The 24,849-nt window shown below is 37.6% G+C and overlaps 1 protein-coding gene and 1 non-coding gene across 5 annotated transcripts in view; one reads left to right on the forward strand and one right to left on the reverse strand.

Moving 5' to 3' along the window:
* HPSE2 (heparanase 2 (inactive)) overlaps positions 1-24,849 on the reverse strand; it is a 635,705-nt gene that overhangs the window by 148,915 nt on the left and 461,941 nt on the right. For all 4 annotated transcript variants that reach the window (XR_011997530.1, XM_025991733.2, XM_072739739.1 and 1 more), the window contains one exon: positions 7,115-7,208. Coding sequence is in view for 3 of the 4 variants with exons in the window: in XM_025991733.2 (XP_025847518.1) it covers positions 7,115-7,208 (94 nt within the window). In the remaining variant the exon portion in view is untranslated. The remainder of the gene's footprint in view (positions 1-7,114; positions 7,209-24,849) is intronic.
* On the forward strand, positions 2,930-3,031 carry LOC112918430 (U6 spliceosomal RNA). Its single transcript, XR_003234687.1, has one exon. It is a non-coding gene; the product is annotated as a U6 spliceosomal RNA (small nuclear RNA).

A 24,849-nucleotide genomic window follows, 5' to 3' on the forward strand; every position in this document is an offset into this window, starting at 1 on the left:
AATTGTTTTGAAATCAGAATGTTTTTCATGGTCCATATCAAAAGAAATTTGTCAGCTCTTTACCCTATCTCCTATTTCCCCCACTAAGCTGCTATTAAATTTATGGTACATTTAAAAATTATTTGTGTTTAACAATCAAGGAGATACTGTTCCTAAGATCCCAACAACTAAAACTTTGAAGCTCTTTTGTGGTAAATGTACCTTTCTAGCTAGATTCCCCTATTTATTATTAGTGTCTTCTATATGAAAGAAAAGAGCTGAAGATCCCTTGGGTCATACTGTCCCATTTGCAGATACACAGCCAAGTGGTGTCACAGAAGCTAATTTACTGGGAAGCTCATGAAGCTCAAACTTTCAGCTTCCCATTCTCACAAGCCTTTGCTGGTGTCCTGGGAAGGGCCCTAGTATTGTGTTCATGTGGTCAGATAAGTTTCTAAAACGTGCAAATTTATTTTGTTTTTATTAAAGAGGTCTCCATTGTAAGAGCTTCTATCTCCATAAAACTTAGAATACTCAGAGATGTCATCACAGGTGTTCCTGTGGCACTGTTTGTGTTTGGTACTCTGCCTCTTCTGAGTACATCCTTGTCCCCTGTTTCTCCTCCTCTCCATCAAAAGCTGCTCTTGGGAAAGGATTTCTGTTTGATATTAACACCTTAGTGTGACTTTGAACCAGTGTGATTTAACTCTTCTGGGGTTTTTTATATTTTGCATCCTCCTCCTAATATAGAATGAGAGGTTTTGTTTTTTTTTTTCAAATGAAATATCTGGCATTAGCAAACAGACTGAAATGTTATTTTGAACCACAAAGAAACTCTTCTTCATTCGCCCCTAAACACATACCCAGAAGACACTCTCCTACTCTGCCTAATGTAGGCACAGCCCATTTATGGCTGCCTAAATCAATTTCCAACTATTCAGCACTATGCTATACAGTTAGCAGCAGATTAGGTTCTTCTGCATGAGAACAGCTAAGATAGCAGATCCAAATGTGAATGAGACAAAGACACTACTTCTCTTACACTTCCACTATTTTACTCTGCTCATTTACCTTCCCTTTCCTGTCTGTTCTCCTCCCACTAACATTTATTAAGACCCTGCCAAATGATAGGCATTATGGTAAATAGGTACTGGCACACAGAAACGAGCCTTTAACATTGCTCAATGAATAGAAGAACCAAACACTGATTTTTGTGGTGATGCTACTGTTCTTACCCTAGTAATGTCATTCTCATTTTCCAGTTTTCTTCATTCAGAGAAGATTAACGTTATCATTGTCCCCATTTTTCCTTAGTTGGGCTGCTAGCTATTCTATGATCCTCAAGAATAGCTGCTATTTTTTATCCCCTTCCCCTTTAATGTCCTAAGAGGCTCAAACCAGAAGGTTGGTTGAGACCAAATAGGTCTTTTTTGACCTATTAATTACTTCAAAAGGATTAAAAATTCTTCTGCCTTACCTACCTCCTTGATCCTGTAACTAACATATACTGGAAAAAGAGGCCTCAAAAGAGTTCATCTTTATTAAATATTGTAATCAATCGTAAGCAATAGGGGTGCCTGGGTGGCTCAGTAAGTTAAGCATCTGCCTTTGGCTCAGTCATGGTCTCAGGGTCCTGGGATCGAGCCCAGGGCAGTCTGCTTCTCCCTCTGCCCCCTCCCTGCCTGTGATTTCTCTTGCTTGTGCTTTCTCTCTCTCAAAGTAATAAAATATTTTTTAAAAAATCGTAAGCAATGATGATATTAACAAAAGAACAATCATGGTCCTAATATGAATCATATAAACCATTCTCTCCACCATATATATTTAACACTGCTAGTCCTCTGTTCTCATCCTCGAAACTGAATAAATTAGAAGGTGTCTGTCCTTTAGGTATTGATCTAAATGTCACTTCCTCTGGAAGGCTCTCCCTGCTTTCCCTTCTTTTATACATGAAGGTAGATATTTCCACCATGGGCTCACATGGAGTGGATGTGAGCCTTCATAGATCTCCCTATACATCCCTATTATAAAAGTCATCACTTTTATCATGGCTTGCTTCATTAACTGTTTTTCCACTAGACCACAAGATCTATGAGGACCACCATCATGCAAGTCTTGCTCACCATTTTATCCTCAGGGGTCTGGAAAATACTAAGAATGTTATAAACAGTTGATAAGTGAAGGAAAGAAAGGAAGAGAGAAGGAACAAATTTTTCAAATATTGGGGAAGCCAATTGTTCAGTTTATTTAGTATTCAAAATGCAATCGTATGGATAGTACTTTTGGAACTACTTTCCTTATGACTAGGATTTCACCAACTCCTTCCTATGCTTATTGAATAGCTGAAAATAATATCAAAAAGTGTTATTTCCTCCTCTGATTCCTCTAGGAGATGAAGACACAAATCATAGAGTCCAAGTGACTTAAGCCAAAGGGGTTCCTCTTGGTTCTTATGTCATTGTTTTGGAGTCATCCCAGGTATCCACACTATACCATCTGCACTGCATCCTAAACATCTCTCACTTTCCCATCTGACTCTTGCTTACATTGTTAGACTCTCAACTCTTTCCCCTGACTCATCTCCCAAAGTACAGATGATTATCCTTATTCTAACGGAAGGGAGAGAATGTGTAGATCATCCAAAGGGGTGGCTTGTTTAAACATTGTCTCTTTCTGGCTTTCAAACACATAATGTAGATTTTCATATGACCAGAATTTGCCCACTGCTCAGAAATCTCAGAATTCTTCTTTACGTGGCAGTCCAAATTCGAAAACCGCAGCTGTTTTTAGCAATTGAGTCACTGCCTTTCAGATGCCAAAAATATCACCTACCATATTCCCCAGGGTTCAAAGAAAGAGGAAAGAGGAAAAAAGCAAAGAACAAGTTGAGGATAAAGGTAGCAGGAAGCTTTTCCAGTCATATAAATTATTATTAAAAATAACTATAACAGTGCTTGCTTCAGCAGCACATACACTAAAATTGGAATGAAACAAAGCAGCATGGCTCCTGCAAAAGGATGACATGCAAATTTGTAAAGTGTTCCATATTTATACTGGAATAAAAATGAAAAGAAAAGAAATAAACTATAATAATTGAAAAAATAATAATAGCAATAAGTACTAGCATTCAATAGCAATTAACAAGACAGGGGCTCATGTGACTTTTCTAATCTCTGTAAAAGAGAAAGATGATAGTATTCGTAGCACCCTCATTTTACAGATAAAGAAACAAAGTTAGAGAGGTTAAGTGAATAACTGAAGGTTACACAGCTAAGCCTGAGCTCCAACCCAAGCCATCAGACTTCAAATCCTGTATTCTATCTCTTAATAAAAAACAGTCTTAACACTGATTTATCTAACCACTTCTTCATGAATTGATTTTGGTAGGAAATCTGTACTTTTTCTATCACTGTAGGTCTAAGGGGGATCATCATAATTTCTGTGAGCTTTTCAAAATAGAGTAGAAACAAAGATTCTACTTTTAGCTTTTGGATGAGGTTTCTAGATATATACATATTAAAATCTTATTTGGTCCATCTCTAAACTGGTTTGGAAGCTTGTAGAAAAGAAGTTTGGCCAGTCTATCCCAGTATATACCTGGGACTCTAATTCCCCGGACCATCCTCTCACCCACAGAGGACCTCAGAAATAGTCAAAGTAATTTTTTAACTGGCAAAACATGGCGAACTTTCTCTCGTTTCCCAGTCCCCATCTCCCCAGAACAGACTGGTGCCTAGCACATCCTGGCTGTGGTAAGAGAGATTCTCATCCTGGAGGCCTTAGCAACTGGGTGTCCAGGCTGTGCAGCCAATGGAAAGCCTACCCATAAATCAAATCCCAGGGAACCTATAATCCAGCAACAACTCCAGCAGATACCCATTTAAGGCAATATCTGGCAAGAGCTTTGTAAAGGAGAGTTGAAAAAAGAAAACTAGACAGGAAAATGATGGAAGGACTACTAAATGATATAGGGAGGATGAAACTGTGGCAGACAGTATTTTCAAAGATGACTGTAAAAATCATTCTGGTCCTAAATGCTCTTCCAGAATCTTGCTAATCAAAAGGAGTTTATTTCTTCTCTCCTTGACTCTCCGTTGGTCTTGATGACTATCTCAAGGACTAGACTGCGGGTGAAGTGAAGCCCTCTGACTTTTTTTTAAGGTTTTTATTTATTTATTCATGAGAGACACACAGAGAGAGGCAGAGACATAGGCAGAGGAAGAAGCAGACTCACTGAGGGGAGCTTGATGTGGGACTCGATCTCAGGACCCCAGTATCACAACCTGAGCCAAAAACAAATGCTCAACCACTGAGCCACCCAGGTGTCCCTGGACTTTTGAAGGTAGGTTAGAAAAGGTGGTACAGCTTCCACCTGACTCTTGTCCTTGGGCATCTGACTTTTGAACCTTGTAAGGAAACCCAGGCTACGTAGAAAGTTCATGTGTTGGTATTCCAGTTATCAGCCCAATAACGGTGCAAGCTGACAGCTGACATCAACTGCCAGACCTGTGAATGAACAAGTCTTGTGATTCCAGTCACCAGCCTTTGAGTCAACCCAGCCTTTAAGTCTTCCAACTGAAGCTTCAGACATCAAGGAGCAAAGATGAGCCATCCCCATAGCTCCCAGTGGGGATTCCTGACACATACAATCCAAGGGCGTGGTAAATAGTTGTTTAATGTCACTAAGTTTTGGGGTAATTTGTTGTATAGGAAGTTGTAACCAGAACAGAAACCTAGGCCTGAGGAGACCTCTGGCATGTTCTATCTGCAACAGCCAAAGGTAAGATCAGATCCTACTGCTAATTCTAACTGTCTCCTGCCGGGTACTTCTTCATAAAGGTCATTTCTCTTAAAGACTCACTGTTCCTAGGATGCCTGGGTGGCTCAGCGCTTGAGCCTTTGGCTCAAGGTGTGATCCTGGGATTCAGGGACTGAGTCCCACATCAGGCTCCAGGCAGGGAGCCTGCTTCTCCCTCTGCCTATGTCTCTGCCTCTCTCTGTGTGTCTTTCGTGAATAAATAAATAAAACCTTAAAAAAAAAAAAAGACTCACTATTCCTCCCTGCAATTGCACTTGGCCCTCCATTCCAAGTCCAGTAGACATGTTAAAAGGTCTGAATCTGAACCTCAGTTGTGCATGGGGTTTGAGCCATTTTCTTTAAGGTTCTTTGGCTCTGCCTGGACAAATTAGAAGATGAGCTTAGCCACTTATTTCAGTCTTTGAATATTCTGTGGTGGTTAAGAAGTATTCAGTGGTGGAGGGAGGTGGGTAGTGTGGAGAAAGGGAAGAACCTGACTCCCAACACCTCTGTCTAGTTCTGACCTAGAATTATATGTTTTACTTAAATAACTAATGAGCACAGCTAGAACTTTTACTCTCAGTGCCATGATACCACTAAATCATTTTATTTCCAATGGCAGCCCTTGATCAGATCATTCAACTTGAAATCAGAAAAGTCAAAAATACAGGGACTTGTCTATCTTCTACACTGTTGTAATACAAGCATTTAGCATAGTGCCTGGAACCTAGTAATTTTTTATTTCAGTAAATATCTGTTGGTTGGAAAAACAAATGAATGATGAATGAAAGAAATTTCCTCCCTCCTTCTAGAAAATGATACCTAAATATCAGATTAGCATAAAGTGCTTTACATTGTTCAATAGGTTGATATTCAACTACCATAAGTAATGTTTTTCAGCCTGCTTAAAGCAACTGTTAAACTTTAAAACTGTGAACTCCTTGAGGGCAGAGACCATGCCTTATTCTATTTTGTATCCCCAGCACCTGGCACTTTGCCTGGTACTTGCTAAGTGCTCAGTATATATGAAATATTTAAATATTAAAAACTAAATGAATGTCAAACAGAAACTGGCAGAGATATTTCAAATTATTTAGTTCTCCTAGACTTTGCCTGGTAGGAGGCAGTGACAGATAAGGATGCTGACCAATGCACCTGATCCCCAGAGGGATCAAACTGGGATGCAGGAGTCCAGAAGTCCTAAGGCTTCCCAGCTGCTAATACTCTTTGAGAACATGGGGACTAAAAAAGCTTTTGTAATCTGAGCAGGACATTGGTTTGAATACAAAAAGGTACCACTTTACCAGTCAAGAGTGCTTTTTTATGATTACTCCAAATATGATTTTCCTTCACAGCTCATTTTACACATGATCCATTTATTCACTTGTCCATTCATTTATTCATTAATTCCATATTAATGGGGATCTACCCTTTGCAATTTTTCTGCAAAGACTTGTTTAAATTGCTCAAGACATAGGTGAGTGTTCAAAAGGTCCCCCTTTCCTAGAAAACTGTCCTGACTAAGCAACAAAAGATGGGATATCATTTTGTAGAGGCAGGTGGAAATTACAGACATAAGATCATCACAATTCAAAATTAACTAATCCATTGTATTTCAAAATGTGATTTGCATTCAGTAGAATCACTTGACACATGACTTCTAAAGATAGAGCTGTCTGGGATCCACTCTAGACATACTAAATCAGAACATCAGGAGTGATTTTGCAAACTTTATGAGCGACATCTGATGATTTTGATTGCACTCAAGTTTGAGAATTGTTGACCAAAGGTGTTTTGCTAATGGGACCTACATGCAGCTGCTTAATATAATATAGTTTCTCCCACATTTCTACAAAAGTAAGATGTTAGTTGACAGATTCTAAGACACCTAGGAATAGTATAAATATGGTGTAGCTATTTAACACTTTTTAAAATAGTTTTTTTTTTTTTAGAATAGTTTAAACATGGCTGATGCCCCAGATCAGAATTTCACTGAAGAAATATAATCATTCCTTCCTTAAACTAGCTCCAAATAAACCCTTGCAAAAAGAAAACAAAGTAAACCTACCCTTCCCTTAAGAAACTCACAATTTAGAAGCAAACCAGCACAAGATAGTTGCTATTAAAATATAGAAGCTTTTAAACCTGGAAATAGCCCATTGAAATGGTTCTCAATTTGAAAAACAATAAACAACAACCATCAGCTGTGAAAGGGAGCTTTGGACTTTTTCTTTTTCTACCCTGGTTCCCAAAGGGCTGACATCCAGCGGGGACCAGAGACCTTTTCCTTGCCTTATCCCCAAACTCATTCCTTCATCCCAGGGGACTTTTACTCACTTTCTGAATTTTCCTAATCTGGTCAGAGAGTGTGTCTAACAGGCGAGTTTTCAGGAAGTCCATCACCTTGACCACTCGGCCATCAATGTAGCAACTGGAATAAAAATAAAATAAGAATCAGGTAAAATCTTGAGGAGACTACCAATATACTTTGCTAGCCAGAGGTCTCTGTTGCCTGAAGAAACAGCTCAGAGTTCACCTGGGCTTTTACATCTTAAAAAGTTTTGATCCTGGGTGCTTTTCAAACAAGTAATATGCTTTTGTATCTTCTTCATTTCTACCTCCATTTATGGCCTATATTGTGATTTTTTTCAACCATTGTCACATGAAACTGCATTGCTTGCTCTATAGGAGCTGACAGGAATCTGTAATACAAAGTAAGTAATGGGGAAAAGCTTACTTTTTTTCCCTTAGGAAGAGTTATTTAACACCCATCCCATACCACCCCTACCCCAACCTTAAAGTAATGAAGGTATTTGAGAGATTTAGAAAGAATATTCAAGTATTTTTATAGGTTTCCACACCTTTCAATGAGAAAACAAATAATAACCACAAAAATCTGAGTTAGTGTAGTGAGTAGGTCTCAAAGGTTTCATTTACAGTTCACCTTACAGTCAATCTTCTCCTACCACCTCCAGAATAAATGAATGGATGAATAAATGAACAAACAAAAAATTAGACAGATTAAGTCTAGAAGCTCTCTCCTAAAAATAATAACAAGTTCAGCATTTACTGGCTGTGGTGGTGTGGGTTTTGTTAGGTTGCTTAAGTGTAACATCAAGTTGTGCTGATACAATGCTGTGAACATTTGACCAAAACAGGTCCATCCAGCTTTGTGAGGCCCCTCTTTGTGAATCCTTACTCTAAGACTAAGCTGAGACTCTTTCCAGGTTTAGGTGACCTTTATCATCTCAAATCCTCTCCCATCTTTACAAACTTTCTGATTAAATCAGTTGAATTAAAATAAATGCCTATGACTCCCGGGTGCCTTTACTAACCCACTCAAGTCTCCTCAGCTGATGGCTAATGATAGACTATTTCATTTTTAATAAGACACCAACCTATCAGTACATATTATAGAACTATGTGGGAACGCCTGGGTGGCTCAGTGGTTGAGCCTTCGGCTCAGGGCATGATCCAGGAATTCTGGGATCAAGTCCCACAATGGGCTCGGGCTCCCTGCATGGAGCCTTCTTCTCCCTCTGCCTATGTCTCTGACTCTTTCTCTGTGTGTCTCTGATGAATAAATAAAATCTTTTTAAAAAAAGAACTATGCGGATCCCTGGGTGGTGCTGCGGTTTAGCGCCTGCCTTTGGCCCGGGGCGCGATCCTGGAGACCCGGGATCGAATCCCACGTCAGGCTCCCGGTGCATGGAGCCTGCTTCTCCCTCTGCCTGTCTCTGCCTCTCTCTCTCTGTGTGTGACTATCATAAATAAATAAAAATTAAAAAAGAACTATGTGAAAATTCTTTTTAATGTCAAATCCCCATACCAATATGTGATGTAGTAGAATGGCTAAAAATTTTTTTAAAAGATTTTATTTATTTATTTATTTAAGAGAGAGAGAGAGAGAGAGCACATTAGAGGGAGAGGGAGAGGGAGAGAATCTCAAGCAGACTTCACACTGAGTGAGGAGCCTGACATTGGACTTGATCTCACAACCCTGAGATCATGACCTGAGCTGAAATCAAGTCAGCCACTTTATCGACTGAACTACCCAGGAGCCCCTTGTCTTATTCTTTTTTTTAAAGATTCATTTATTTATTTGAGAAAGAGAGAGAAAGCAGAGACAAAGAGATGGGCGGGGGGAGCAGCAAAGGGAGAGGGAGAGACAGAATCTCCAGCAGACTCTGCACTAAGTGTGGAGTGTGATGCAGGGCTTGATCTCACAACCCTGAGACTATGGCTTTGGGCTGAAATCAAGAGTTGGAAGCTCAACTAACTGAACCACCCAGGAACCACAGTTTTCTTATTCTTAAAAGAGGTCACATCTACTTCCCAGGATTAACTGATGATTAAGCAAGTAAATCTAAAGTGTTGCGCATTCAACAACTCTCAGTTCTCTTCTAATTTCATTTTCAGTTCACAAATATGGAATCATAGACAATAGAGGATGGTTGATTAAATTACGTGTGAGTCTAGAATCCTAAAAGTGGAATTACTATATCAAAGGGTATGTGATTTTGAAAGTTTTGGTGGTTACTTATATTAGGGAATAAAAAAAATTAATGACATGATTTTTCATTTCATTCCTGGTATAGATGCTAGACTCAGATCCAATAAACATTTATTATGGCAACACACGGTGCTGGGCATGTCTGTGCCTTTTACTTACCACTCCAAACTCATCCTATTTGTACTTCACTATTAGCATTTCTGATTTTTTAAAAAATGTGATTAGATAGCTTGCTATATAGAAGCTAGGTATACCAAAACATAATAATGATAAAATTAATAATTTATGCAATGCTAATCTAATACACACCAAAGGACATAAATACTTGTTACTATATTACATGATTACTAGGCACATAATACAAATGCACTATAATTAGTGTTCTTTTATGTTTTAATCAAAGATATTATAGTTACCTCTTTTCTCTTTGTTAGCTCCCAATAGCTACTTTAAACATCAGAATTTTTAAGTTTTGCTGGCAACATGTATACTTTAATACTTACTGAGATAAAATGCCAGATGTACTTTTTCAATATGTAGGGTTCCTTGTGAACACCCTTCCTATCCTGCACTCTCCTTAGTTGAGGGGCCTTTTATTCCTCCATTCCTTCCTTTTGTCTTTTTTCTCCAGAACTCAGAACTTGGAGTTAGAAAACCCTGGTTCAGTTTCAGCTTTGTCACCTACCACTTATAAGATATTAGGTTTCCCCAGCTTTGAGGTTCGTTAAAAAACAACCTCAAACCCACAGTATTCAGGGTACACTGTACTGGTCAAATTAGGAAAAATGCTGGAGATAGATCCGGGCACATAAAAGATATCCAATAAGCAAATTTACCCTTCGGGTTATATAAAGGGCCCAAAGTAGCAACAACCTAGACTGAAAAAGCCATGGGATGATGTCAGCAGGGGAACATCCTGAAGGAGAGCATGTTCATTCATTCACTGTAAGATTTGGAATGAGGGAAGTATGGGACAGCAAGAATAGACTCTGGATTCCCAATAAGTGGGAGGCAGATGGACAGATGGAAAGAGCTGTGTTTCTGTTGCAAAAATTTGGAATTTGAAAACAGCTGAAGGGCCACGTAGTCTAAAGCATGTAAGCTTGTTACAACATGACTGAGAAGTGATTATCTAAGACAAAGAACCCATTCTCATATATTACTTGTACTGTTCCACTGTACTACAGCTTGAATCCATGGAAAGCTCTTCTAATGAGTCTAAAATTTGCTCCCTCTTACTGTCCACTCAATGGTTGTTTTCTTGGACCAAGAAATCATCCAATTCCTCTTTCATGTGACATATGGGAGAGGAATTCCAATAAAAACTTTGGCTTAAGCTTTTTAGAGCCTATTTTTGGCCCCACTTTTTACCTAACAAGCTGTATTCTATCATTCTCAGTTGGTCTCAGGCTATTTCTGTGGATTATGAATTAGAATGGAGCAGAGGAGAGCTCTGGGCAGGAAACCAGTGTGACAAGGTTATCTTATCTCAATAGTGCATGCAGGAAGGGATCAGGGTCATGAAGTAAAAGTGAGAGCCTGTGAAGGAAGAACTAATAAAATAAGGCTTCTATAGACTGTAAGAGAAAGAGGAAGGGAATCTGTGATGACCAAGAGCTTGTGAGAGAGAATATCTTGGAAAATACTGATGCCCAGAAGATGTAGAAAGAGGGGGGCACTTGGGTGGTTCAGTGGATGAGCATGTGGGTTAGTTAGACTAGGCTTTAATTTGTCAAAGGAGATGAACAATTCTATTTGAGATATCAAGGACACAGAGAACATCAAAGAGGAAATATATAACAGATAGTTGGAGAAATGAGAAGGAAGTACAGATAAAAGTTGAGATAGGAAAATAGCTGGGTTATCAGCTTATAAGTAATAGATGAATCTACAGCTATAGATGACTTCTCCAAGAAGATAGGAGAACTTAACAGAGATGTCAGAAACCTTCTAAAATGCCTGCCAAATATGGCCATGGGCATTACCTCTACATATGACCCAGCTAAGAATCCTTTCTTTCCTCACTCATTTTAATAACCTCAATCTGAGTCAAATTCACATTTGGATGTCAAAGGAATCCCCATATCATACTGAGAGGTTTCAGCAACTTTAATCTGCAACCTTAAATCCACATATATATTGTACTATGGAAATACGAACTTTGGCACCTCAGAATTTAGTATCACTTTTAAGAGAGGGGCCAATTTAACCATATGTAAGTCTGATAATACCTAAGCCTTTTTCTTTGGTACCCTTGGATAATTAGCTTGCTACATTTACCTTTAATAAATGTGACACATTTCAGAAAAACATTCAGTGTTGATAATCAGTAGTTATTTGAAAAATTCCTCTGGTAGTGACTGCCTGTGGCCAGCTATATTGTACAGATTTGGACATGGAGGTGGAATGGTCTACCATAACCATTTGGAAAGAATATATCATTAAAAATGATAAAGATGGTGATTTCTAACCAAGGTTGGGTAAAAGGAAACAGTACTATATTCCAGTTAACTGTCCAGTGACCTGGGGGCAACGCTCTTTCGTCTTTCTCATTGGGAGGATAAAGATGATTTTCAGACATTAAGCAATCTTTTCAAAGAGTTAGTTAATTTAGTAATGGCTACAAAAGTGTCAGAAGACCAAATAAATGAGAAAAGAAAGTAAGGATTGAGAAAGAAAAAAAGTAAGAAGAGAGAGAAGGCAAATCCATCAATTAGTGGTGCTTCGGCATATTTTACATAAACCTTGGCAGAATAGTTGGTTCTCCAAACACTAAGACTGACGCTTTTATATAAATCATAATCCTCCTCCAAGCTCTCTTGAATTTTCAGCATCTCTTAGGATCAAACCACAAGTGGCTGTGTTGTTTAACGTACAGCTGAAGCCAAGAGAGGCTGTGTAGAAATAACATTTCTGGGAACTATTACAAATGCAATGAGGTCGAAACCTTTGTGTGTGGACAAATAGCCTGTTTGGCTTACTACCAACAACCATTATTCCTTCCTCTGCTGGCCTCTAGATTGGCAGGTCATATCAAGCACACATCTGGGGAGGTGGCAAACATAGCAGACTATACAAAGTTACTAAAACCTCTTACCAATTCCTTCACAAACTTTCTTGCCCTCCTTAATGTTTATTTCTGGTTTAAGACTTTTCATCTTATTTAAAATTTTGCCCTTTATTTATTTATTATAAAAGAAATAAATGTTCATTATAGACAAATTAGAAAATGTACATAAGCAAAATTTAAATATGAAAATGAAAAATCATACCAATAAGCTCAACACTTAGAGAAACCTACTGTTAACATTTTGCTGTATATCCTCTCAGAGATTTTTCATAGTAAATGCACATAAAATTTCCCATAATTGGTTATTTTAAAAAAACTCATTCGAGATCCTATTTTAAGCTTAAAACTGTACCAGCTAACTCTCAAGCCCATCCCACAAGGATATTGACAAGAGACATTAAAGACTCCAGGTCAAAACATCTTACTCTTATTTTAATTCCATTTTGTCCATTTAGGATCATCTGCCAGAGGCAGGTCTCATCTCCTTTCAGTCTCTGTCCGCCAGGTTTTAACCCTGATCCTTCTACTCTGCCTTCTCCAGGCCCCTAGATTCAGTCTTCAGGATTGTACTACAAGTAGCTACTTATGCCCATTAGCTTCTTAAAACATTTAATGAGGAGAATTTGTTGGCTCCAGGGACAGCTGGTTTTGTTTACCTGGCTGTACGTTAAAAGGAAAAACCTTTGCCCCTTATTATCTGACCCCTTCTTTTATTTCAGGTAATTGCATTAGTGCTGGCTTCCCAATGCACAGGAATTTCCGGACTTATTTTGCTGCCTGCTGCTTTCAGGGAGGAGGGGCAGTCTGCTCAGAATTCTAACACCCAGCCTGCTGACTGGGCAGGTAATTCCATAAAACTGGGGCCTTCCCAACTGAAGGGGGAGAAACTTGGATAATCATTAGAACAACTCTGTTGACCTATAAAACCTATTCTGACACCTTGAAGCCAAACTCTGGAGAGGCCAACTTGAGTCTCTCTAAAGCTTTATACCTTGTATTTGCCCCTCCTCCAAAGGCTCTCACACTGGGCTCCTGCTGAGCACATTGTACTTCACACTTGCCTTTAGGTTTTCTTTCTGAGGCTACCTTATTCTTGATCTTCTTTGTAATGGGTCAATCTTCTTATCTCCTGTTCTGAACAATGTTGGGCAGGTAAAGCTTCGATGAAATGAACACTGTTACCAATTAAATAAAGATTCTACAGAATAAAGATGTGCTTTAGCTTTCTTAAACAAGTTCCTATAAATCCATACAGGAGTCATCCAGCTGACTAAAGTCTTCAGGAATTATAAAGTTTTGTACTCTGGGAAAACGTTATCATTGAAAAATGGTACAAGTAAAGGTCAAGGTTGCAGGCAATCCCACAGACACATAATGAATACTCAAAAAATATATTTAATAAAAGCATGTGTGCCTGAATAAGCTAACCCACAATAAGCCAAAAGACGGGCCCTGAGGTGCAACTGCTGTCCTAAGGGCCTCATTTATGTGACCTTTTCTCTCTCCTAATTCCTCGCACACTTTGGGTCCTAAGCCTTGAGCCCAGGTCATTCTCCCTCATAAACCCAGGATATGCGGAGATACAATGTTTTGGCAGAGGCTCAAACAGCTGGGCCTTGACCTTAGCAGTGTTGAGGTGAGCTCTAAGGAAAGCCAGGTAGAGGAGAGGTGTAGGAAAGCCATCTGCAGCTCCATCCTTCAGAGTGGGCTCTGAGGAGAGCACCTCTGGGACTTTTCGGAATAGTAGCAGGTGATGGAACCAAAAGTGTGGGCAGGAGCAGATCCATGTGTTTAAGTTCTCAAACAATTTGTGGGACCATCTTTAAGAAAAAGAAATCAAAAGTAGAGAATTAGGTACAAAAGCAAATACTCATTTAGAGTGATAAAAGAAATTGAAACAAACATCCAGAAACTTTGAGAATCAAACCCCTTTTTTTTTTTCCTGAGAGCTCTTTCAGCAATTTGCCAGAAATGTTTACATAGTAATGCTTCCTGATAGCAACCTGCCCTACCCCTTTCCACCTAGAACATCCCACAACTCTCACCATCTCCCAGCACTCCTAGGAGCCAAGACACGTGAGGGGCTCAAAGCTTCAGTCATTAGCTTCATGGCCAATTAACTGTGGGGCATTGATAGTAAGAATGGCAGGGTCTAAGTTATCAGAACCTAACCTTCAATGTGCAGTGCTTTTTAACTCAATGTTTGTATATTGGGAGCTGTCTATACAGTTATCTCATCTTTTCCCTGGCCTCTTTTCACATAATTGTCATTGTAGCAGAATAGTACAACCAATTTAACTATAATTAAGTTAGTATATTATTAATTAGAACATAGAAAGAAGAAAGAGGGGGCACCTGAGTGGCTCAGTGGGTGAGCATCTGCCTTTGGTTCAGGTTGTGATCCTGGGGTCCTGGGTGGAGTCCCACATCAGGCTCCCCACAGCAAGCCTGCTTTTCCCTCTGCCTATGTCTCTGCCTCTCTCTCTCTGTGTCTCTCATGAATAAATAAATAAAATTTTTAAAGGAAAAAAAAAAAGAATGAGGAAGAAGGAGCCTTATATGTATTAAGTTCCTTATTTGCTAGATATTTTACATATGGTGTCTCATTTAATCCTCAAGAATACTCCCTGTTTTACAGGTTACAAACTGTGGCTCACAGAAAGAGAGTAACTAGAAAGCCAGAGATCTTTTTTTTTTTTTTTAAGATTTATTTATTCATGAGAGACACAGACTGAGAGAGAGGGGCAAAGACACAGGCAGAGGGAGAGGCAGGTTCCTCACAGGGAGCCTGATGCGGGAGGGACTGGATCCCCGATCCCAGGATCATGCCCTGAGCCAAGGGCAGGCACCCAACCACTGAGCCATCCAGGCATCCCAAAAGATCTTCTATGTACTAAGTGATAATTACCAAACACTCTTCCCTCTCTGGTCTGCCAGTGTTGGAGCTATAGAATACTGTGTTTACTTCATCTGCCCTGTAATCCAGTACAATTGCTTTCCAGCCGTCTTTAGTCTTGCTTCCTTCAGCCATCCTGACCAGGTAAACAATACTGAGATAAACTCAAATTTTTCTAGAAAACAAAACATTGCAACAAAACCAAAACAATAACAAAAGCAAAAACCTGGGGCTATAAGTAAAGAAATGGAGGTCGTATAGCTTTACTCTGCAAAAATGTTTTTCAAAGTCATTTAGTAACTGTTATACGAAGAAAAGTGGCTCCATGGTCAAATAGGTTTAAGAAATGCTGGGTTAAAACCAAGTTCTACTTCCTGCCACCATGGAATAGCTGGTATAAGAATTACCCTTTTGTCATAGACAACTCAAAATCCAAGACAAAATATATAAAACAACTGTTTGAAGTCGTTAGACAGCAACCAACTCAGGCTGTGATCTTTGAGAGAATGGGGCGGGGCGGGGGGGGGGGGGACACATGAGTTGAGCCTCACATTCACCTGGGCTTGCGCCCTGGGTAGAGTGGAGATAGTTTACTGACCACCAAAATTTTGTGCTTTTCTTCTATAGCACAAGCTATATAGTGGGAGCTATTTGTCAAGAAGCAGCTACCTAGCCAAAACCTCTTATTACTCTGCCATTGTCACAGGAGAGGGGCCTAAAAGACTAATCGGGCCAAAGCAATGTGAGCAGATGTAATACATCACTTCAGGGCTGAAGTTGATGGAGATGTGTATCACTTTGGGGCAGAAATTATGAAGCCATATCTTTCACATAGTCTCTTTCCCCATTGCCAAATGAATGGAAAGTCTCCAAGGAGAAGTCACAAGATGGTAAAAGCCTGGGTCCTGAAATGATCACATATAAGGCCATCTATCAGGTATATCAGCATTGGACATGACATTAGTGAGAAACAAACTTCTATTGTTTAAGACAATTGAGATTTGGGGTTTTGTTTATTAAAGCAATTAGAGTTATATTTATTAGTGCAGAGGTATTTGTTACAACAAAACTCCATTACACCAGTAAATCTTGAAGAGCTGTTCATAATAAAAAGGTGTCCCTTGAAAATAAATGGTCCCTGGTATGAAATCAAAAAGAATAACCTGGAGAACTCTAGTTAATTTTAGTTTGAATTGACTGGATGACTGTCAACAAGGGGCTGAATTCTAATGCCATGTGAGTACAGTAGATGAAGGAAAGAGATCATTCATATTTTTCTGTATCTAGGCAAATTGAGCCCAGGATGAAAATAGTGATCAGGGCAATTATTTATAACCAAGGAGGACATGGAATCTCTTTGGAAGAGAGCTCTTTGGAAGGGGAGTCAATTGTCATAAATCAGTAGGTGGCAGCCTTTTAACTCTATATTCAGCATTTTCCCTTAGGTTTCTGGGGAAAATCTGAGTTTTCGTTTTGAGGGACAGCTAGTTTGAGTTAGATTATTTAAGCATTCTTACTGTGAATGAAATCACGCATCCTCACTTAAACACATCTCATACACAGGCAAACCAGAGGTTCAACTCTACTTTGCATGAGGTTGCTTATTTCCAGACACCCAGTGTTCATAAATGCAGACACACACACCAAGCTGCTTCTCTAGCTACATCTGCCATCATCTTATATATCTTAATTCCTGTACCTAACTTTTATTCTCAGCAAATTCAGTGTCAGAGAGCTATACCTCCTTGAAGTATATTCACTGTGTAGACTATACCTATATAAAAATCTTGTATCAATATAATTCTTTTCATGACAGTTGCCACTTCTTTATTTAAAAAGAAAGGCTGGAAAGGCTCTTGCCATATAAAGCCTTTAAAGAGACTATTTACCATGAATATATGTCTTTGTACACACATGCATGTGTGTATATGTGTTAAGAGGGACAAAGAGGTTGAGAGGGAGAGAGAAATCTATTAGATTTCAAGACTGTGGTTAACATAAAATCAGTTTTTGTGTGCATAGAATGTGAATTGAGGCCCCAAGGAAAGCATTTCTGTTAGGATATTTTAAATTTTAGTATTTGCATTATTGTGCAATTTGAGTGTCAGTAATATTTAAAAATAAAATTGTAATTTTCCTTTAAACAGTTTATTTTCAATTGCTGTATTATTTTGATTCATAATTCTTAAACATAATAATTCTGTAATAAAATGCATACTCATTTTAAAACTTAAACATGATAATAAAAAGCACAAAGAAGTTTAATAATCATACCAAATCCCAATATGCCATTTTAATCAATCAACATTCAGAGAAAATCATTGCAGACAGGTCTGTATATATGTACATATGTATGTGTATATATATGTATAATAAAAATACTGATATCAATAATTTTAGAGCAATGTTATCATGTTATATATTCTGTTTTGTTAACAAAATAGGCAAAATTTAATGGTATATGAATGTATTAGAAGAGAAAGAAGTTAAAGTAAAATAAGTAATTATGAATATCGGATTCTACTCCCTTAAAATGTTTTATGAAAAATTTAAAAAGAGAAGGATATTACTCTGTCTCTATAACATTAACAACCACAGCAGCCAGTGTTACAACTTTGGCTTCAACCATCAAACATAACTTAGGAAACTCAAGAGGAGAAGTAAAGTCTATTGCATGTATTCATCTTTTACCTTTCTGTTTTTCTTTCTTCCTACTTGATGTTCCACGTTTCCATATTTTATTAGTTCTTTTCTTTTTAGAAAACTTGCTTTAGCCATTCTTTTAGGTAGGTCTTCTGTCAAGAAAGTTTCTTATTTTTTCTTCATCTAAAAATGTCTTGATTTCCCTCTTATTCCTGAAGGACTTTTCTTCTGGATATAGAATGCTGGGTAGACAATTCTTTACGTAAGTGTTAGGTCTTTTGTTTTGATCCTGCAGATCCCTAAGACTCTGTTCATTATTTCATTTTATTTTTTCCAGTCTATGTTCTCTGTATTGTTCAGATTGGGTAATTTCTATTATTCTATCTTCAAGTTCACTGATTTTTAAAAATATCCCTCCCTCTTTCTGTTGTCAAACACATCCACTGAACTTTTATTTCATTTTTCATATTTTCATTTCCACTTGGCTAGTCTTCATATCTTTTATTTCATTCTTAGGACTTCATACTTCTTTGTGGAGTTTATTTCTTCATTTGTTTCAAGAGTTTTTGAAATTGCTCATTGAAATATTTTTTTGATGGCTAATTTAAAATCCTCATATAATCTGAACATCTCTGTTGTCTCAATGCTGGCATCTATTGCTTATCTTTTTTCATTGAAGTTGACATTTTTCTGGTGTTTAGTAGACAAGTGATTTTTTACATGATATCTAGACATTTGGGGTATTGTGTTATAAGACTTTGGATCTTAATTAAGTCTTCTGTTTGATTGGCTTCCTTAGAAACCACTCTGGAAGGGTAAGAGGAACACTGCCTCATTACTGCCACATATGGGGGGGAGAAGTCCAGGTTCCCCACTTGACCTCCATTGACACTCAGGGAATAGGGGAATTCATTACTGGTAATTGGGTACAAGAGTTCCAACTCCCCATTAGGTATCCACTGATATACTACCCTAACTTCAAGGGGTAGGAGTGCCTCATTACTGCTCCTCACATGGCTTCCACTGACATAAATGGGAGAATAGTATCACTACTGCTAGGTGGTGGTGAAAGTTTTGGCTTTCCAGTAGGTATCTTCTGACAGCATCCCAGAGAGAAGGTATGTGTCATTCCTGACAACTGGAGGTAGGAATCCAGGATCCCCCTTTTGTTTCCCCTGAGTGGGGATGGTAGAGAGGGTCTTCATTATAGACTAGCATAAGTGAAAGTCTCAGGACTCCTCATTAGGTCTTCACTGATGGCACCCCAGTGGGGGCATTGATTTGCTTTATCATAGTCTGGTCAGGGTAAAAGTCTCCGCTCCCTGTTTGGCCTTTACTGGCAGGTTTTGGAGTGGGGATTGTACCAGTTTTTCTGTGGTGTTTGACTAGAATACAGTGATTATTGTCTAAGATTTTTCTTTTTTGCTAGGCTGTTCCATTCCCGGCCTTTAGGAAAGGGAGAGCTGGCCTTTGTTAGAGCATTTTTTGTTTGTATCTGGGTTCCCAGATTCTCTAGAACCAAGCCTGGGATCTATGCAGAACACACACACATACAAACAAGGATGTTTACCACTGTGTTGTTCCTTGATTCTCAGTCTGTCTTCTTCTCTTCACCTTTCAGATATTTTTCATACTTGTTTTATAAATAATAGCTAGAGCTTTTAGTTCTACCTAAATAGAGGAACAGGCAAATATATATATACTGCATCTTTTGGGAACTAAAATTTCCATATTTATTTTTAACTCTTATCCCAGAAATTTTAATTTTAATTTTTAATCTTAATCCTTAAATATAAAAATAATTAAATTTATTTTATATATTTACAACCAATCCCATTTACCACTATTTCTCCATCATGATTCCATTTTTGTTTGCCTGCTTCACCTTCAAGCAGATTTTTCAACAAAATCTTGTGCATAACTAAATTTTCCCTAAGTTTCTGTATGTTTGAAAACTCCATTCTGCTGCCTCTATATATGAAAGACAAGTTGGGTACATATAATTGGCTGATATGAGTTTTTTATAATAAATGAGACAGTTTTATATCAAATTTTCAATTTCAAGGATCTCTAACTACATTAAAGGTTATAACCAGAAGATAGTTAGTTCTGATTGTTTAGGAGAAATACTTAGACATAACTCTCCTAGAAACAATAAAACATCCTCTTTCATTTTAGCTGAATGCTCCCCAATCAAATCGGGAAATTAATGATAAGGATGCTGATGACAGTATAAAACTAACAATTGTGCTGAGTATGTGTCCTGCATCACACACATTTATAATAACTCACACAATATTATGAGATTATTTGTTCAATAAACACTTATGGAATTTATACTATATGCTAGCTATGTTCTAGATTCTAGGTAGAATCTATCAGATTCATGTTTTACATATGGATAAACTGAGTCTCCGAAAATTTGAATACCTTGCTAGTAAATGGCACAGGCCAGTTTGAAGTCAGATCCGTATCAATGTTTAATCACAACATATATTTGTTTTCTAGCTGAGTAAATATTATAAATCACATCAGTACCATGAAATAAAATTCAAATCCTTGGGCTACTACTCAGAATACATAATCATATGATTTGTAACTGATGGATGGTTTGATTAGATTAGATTTTATTTATCAAATAGGAGTTTTAATGTCATAATTTCAAGGTAAAATGTCATACACCTTTCTACAAATAAATGATTCCTTACCGCCCTTCCTTTTAAAAAGTTTCAGAAAATTTGGATACTATCCCTAACGGTCCTTTTTCTCTCAAATCTCCTACAAAGTCACTTTGGTTATTAAACCAAAAAAAGGGGCTGGGGATCAGGGAAAGCATTAACATATTGTCTTCTCTGTGATTAAAGCTTTTGTTTGAATAGGAAGAAAAAGCAAGCTGACTACAAAGATTTTTAGGTAGAACAGTCCCCCTTTTTATTATAAATTTATTTTTTATTGGTGTTCAATATGCCAACATATAGAACAACACCCAGTGCTCATCCCGTCGTGCCCACCTCAGTGCCCGTCACCCAGTCACCCCTACCCCCCGCCCACCTCCCCTTCCACCACCCCTAGTTCATTTCCCAGAGTTAGGAGTCTTTTATGTTCTGTCTCCCTTTCTGATATTTCCCACTCATTTTTTCTCCTTTAGAGCAGTCCCCTTTAAAAGAGTTTTTTCTATTTTAAAGAGTTAACCAATCAAAAGTTAATCAAGGCAGAAATAAGAAGCAAATACATTCTGTTACTTTTTTCCTTGAGAGAAACAATGATAGTTTGACTTCTAAATTAAGAACAGAATGGTAAAATGTCATTTAATATATTCTGGTTACATGCTTTGGGCAATTAGAGTAGAAGGAAATATATAAAGAAGAGAAGAACAGGAAGATAGGGGGAAAGAGGGCATTTCCCTTTCAGGGATGTTTTGGTATTCCCAAAACTCAAATCACCCTCCTGGCCTCTGTGTTTTACTTTACCTCTGCACAGCCCACCAAGCCTCACCACTCAATAACTAACCCTGCAAACACCCTTCCAGACATCTATCTTTTAATTGTTGTCTTTTATTTCACACTTAAAGTGATCATTGCTCTAATCTGGATTAATATTTACTATGTAAGTATTTTCTAATTCCTTGAGTTTGTTCTTTGTTTTTGTTTTTTTTTTTTGGTTCCTTCTTTTTCTGGTTTTAATAATATATATCACTACATTTTATCTCCTCTCCTAGGATACAATGAACTTATTTTTAAAAATTTTTAATTAGTTGCTCTAGAGTTTTCAATATATATTTTAAACTAATCTAAGTGTACCTTCAAATAAAAATATGTCACTTTACATGTAGTGTAAGTACCTTATAACATTATCCTCAATTTTTCTTTCCTCTTTCATATGATACTGCTGTCATTCATTTCACTTATCCACATGCTATAATTACCTAATACATTGTTGCTATTATTACTTTAAACAGATATCTTTTAGATCAATCAAAAATAAAGAAAAATAAAAATATTTTATTTATTTTAATTTATTCCTTCCTTGACACTTTCCTTTATGTAGATTTGAATTCCTGACCTATGTTATGTTTATTCTCCCTAAAATACTACTTTCAATCCTTCTTGTAGGGCAAATCTGCTGGTGATGAATTTCCTTTGTTTTTGTTTGTCTGAGAAAGCCTTTATTTCCCCTTCACATTTATTTTTTTAAAAGATTTTCTATATTCATTCATGAGAGACAGAGAAAGAGAGAGAGGCAGAGACAGGTGAAGGGAGAAGCAGACTCCATGCAGGAAGCCTGATGAGGGACTTGATCCTAGGACTCTGGGATCATGCCCTGAGCCAAAGGCAGATGCTCAACCGCTGAGCCACCCAGGTGTCCCTCCTCTTTGCATTTCAAGGATAATTTTGCTGGATATAAAACTCCATGTTGCTGAGGGTTTTTTTCTTTCAACTTTAATTATTTCACTCAATTCTTTCATGCTTGCATGGTTTCCAACTGAGACTTCATGTCTTTGTTCATATTGCTTCATATCACTGTACTTCATATCCTTGTCCTCCATAGGTAAAGTGTGGGTTTCTCCTGGCTTCTTTCAAGGTTTTCTCTTTTTTTTTTTTTTGGCTTCCTGCAGTTTGAATATGATATTCCTAGGTGTAGCTTTCTTGGTATTTATCATATTTGATATTCTCTAAGGTTCTTGGATCTGTGGTTTTGTGTCTGTCATTAATTTTGGCAATACTTCAATATTTGAATTATTATTTCAATATTTGAATGATCTCAAGCCATTATTATTTCATTATTCTACTATTCTGTTATATCTTTCTTCTTCTTTAGGTATCACAAGTATGTGTATATTATACCCTTTGAAATTGTCCTGCAGTTCTTAGATATTCTGTTCTGTTTTGGTTTTTCTTCCATTCTTCTTTTAGTTAGGGAAATTTCTGTTGACCTATCTTTATACCCACTGATTCTTCAGACATGTCCAGTCTGCTGATGAGCATATCAAAGGCATTCATTTCTCTTACAGAGTTTTTGATTTCCAGTATTTCCTTTTGATTCTTTTGTAGAGTTTACATCTTTCTGCTTACATTACCCATCTGTTTTTAATGTTGTATACTTTTTTTCCATTAAAGCCCTTAATATGTTATTCATAGTTACTTTAAAATTCCTGTATAATACTCCAACTCATATCTGAGTCTAATTCTGATGCTTGCTTTGTTTGCTCAGATTATGGTTTTTTTTCATGTCCTTTGGTATACTTTGTAGTTTTTTGTTAAAAGTCACCATGCTGAAATGGGTAATAGGAACTGAGATAAACAGATCATTAGTGTGAGGATTTGTGTTAGAAGTTGGACTATGTTTCATGTATGCTATAGCTGTGGTGCCAGAGGCTTCAAATTCCTTTATTTTTTTAAAGGAAAAAAATGTTTTGTTTATGCATCCTCTCTTGACTTCAGTCTTCCCTAATTACCCTTCCTTAGAGAGAGTTTGTGTCTTGCAGCTCTTTCAACTATAATTCACTGTTATCATACTGGAACCCTATTGGTGAGGCAGCTGGATACAGAGGAAAGGAAGTATTCCCTAACTTTATGAGTAAATCTCAATATTTTAGTGGATCCATATCTCTGGACCATAAACCTCATAATTTTTTCCCAGTGGTATAGCTTTTTCACCTTCAGGTGAGACAGAAAGTCTAAAGGAGGTTAGAATGAAAGGAATCCCTTCCCCAGATGGGAGAAGGCTCTGGTTATGTCTTTCCCCTTGGAGATTTGGCTTTTGTTACACAGAGAATGCTCTGGTCATATTTGACAATGATTACTTTTTCCCTTTCTCTACCAGAACTACTATAAATTTTGGATTCCACAAAAGTGTGTGTGTGTGTGGGGGGGGGGGATGGTGGAAGGGGGGCGGGGCTGAGACTGCAGCCTTCACTCTCAGCTAGTCCATACTAAGTCTCTAGCAATTCATTGAAATTATCACCAAAGTGTTCCTACGGGTTTATGGCTTTAGTATATTCTGTTCCAGCTAAGTAAATTTTGGTGACTCCCTGGATTCACCTGTTTTTCTAGATTTCAGGGTGGTATGGTTTGTCTTACAATCTTAATTCTCTGATGGGCCCAAGAAAGTCATTCACTTTCAAATTGCTCAGCTTTTCCTTGCTGAATGGATGAAAGTAAAAACTTCCAAGCTCTTTACATGCTGAGGCTAAAATCAGAAGTCTACTAAACACATTCTTATTTTATAGGCCAATGCTGATCTATCAGCAGTATTAGCATGAAGGATGGTGTTGAGAAATAGCCTTCTCTCTACTTTGTATTGTCAATCAGTGTATTGTGATCAATTAGTAATGTTTGTTGTGGTAATGACAGTAAGGAATAAAGCCACATATGCTACATATTTGCCATTTTTTACCAAAATGATTTCTAAGGCCCTTTCCAGATTCAAGGATCAAGGTCTTCTCTTTGGCAAAGAGTGGAATAACACTGGTGTTCCCTCTCATAACACATATGAGACTACTATTTCCATTAATATTAATGAAATTGCATTTGCTTATGAAGTTGTCCAACAGATGTACACAGGGATATAACCAGTATATGAGTAAACCAAAACAAAATGACTTGGCCAAAGGTCTCATGTGAGTTTTCTATTTGAATTTGATTTTCCACACCCTCGTTTATGTCTGAGATTGAGAAATTATTGTTGTTTTGCACTGCCTCAGTCCCTATACTATGCCTTTCCTTAATGTGGGTTTTGCATCCATGCCTTTGAAAGAATAGGATATGCAAAAAGTGTCTATACTGTATGTATGTATAAAACAGCATCCTTGTCTTCACATGGTAGACTTATTATGAGGACCTTCCAAAATTTATCTCAAAGCTTAGTAATAGGAAAATGATGTTTCTCATGAAAAATTAGTTTAGTTTTTGACTTGTAGCCACTAGATTTTGTTTTCTACTTTGCTTTGG

This window comes from Vulpes vulpes, chromosome 15 (genome assembly GCF_048418805.1).
Source record: "Vulpes vulpes isolate BD-2025 chromosome 15, VulVul3, whole genome shotgun sequence".
Lineage (NCBI taxonomy): Eukaryota > Metazoa > Chordata > Mammalia > Carnivora > Canidae > Vulpes > Vulpes vulpes.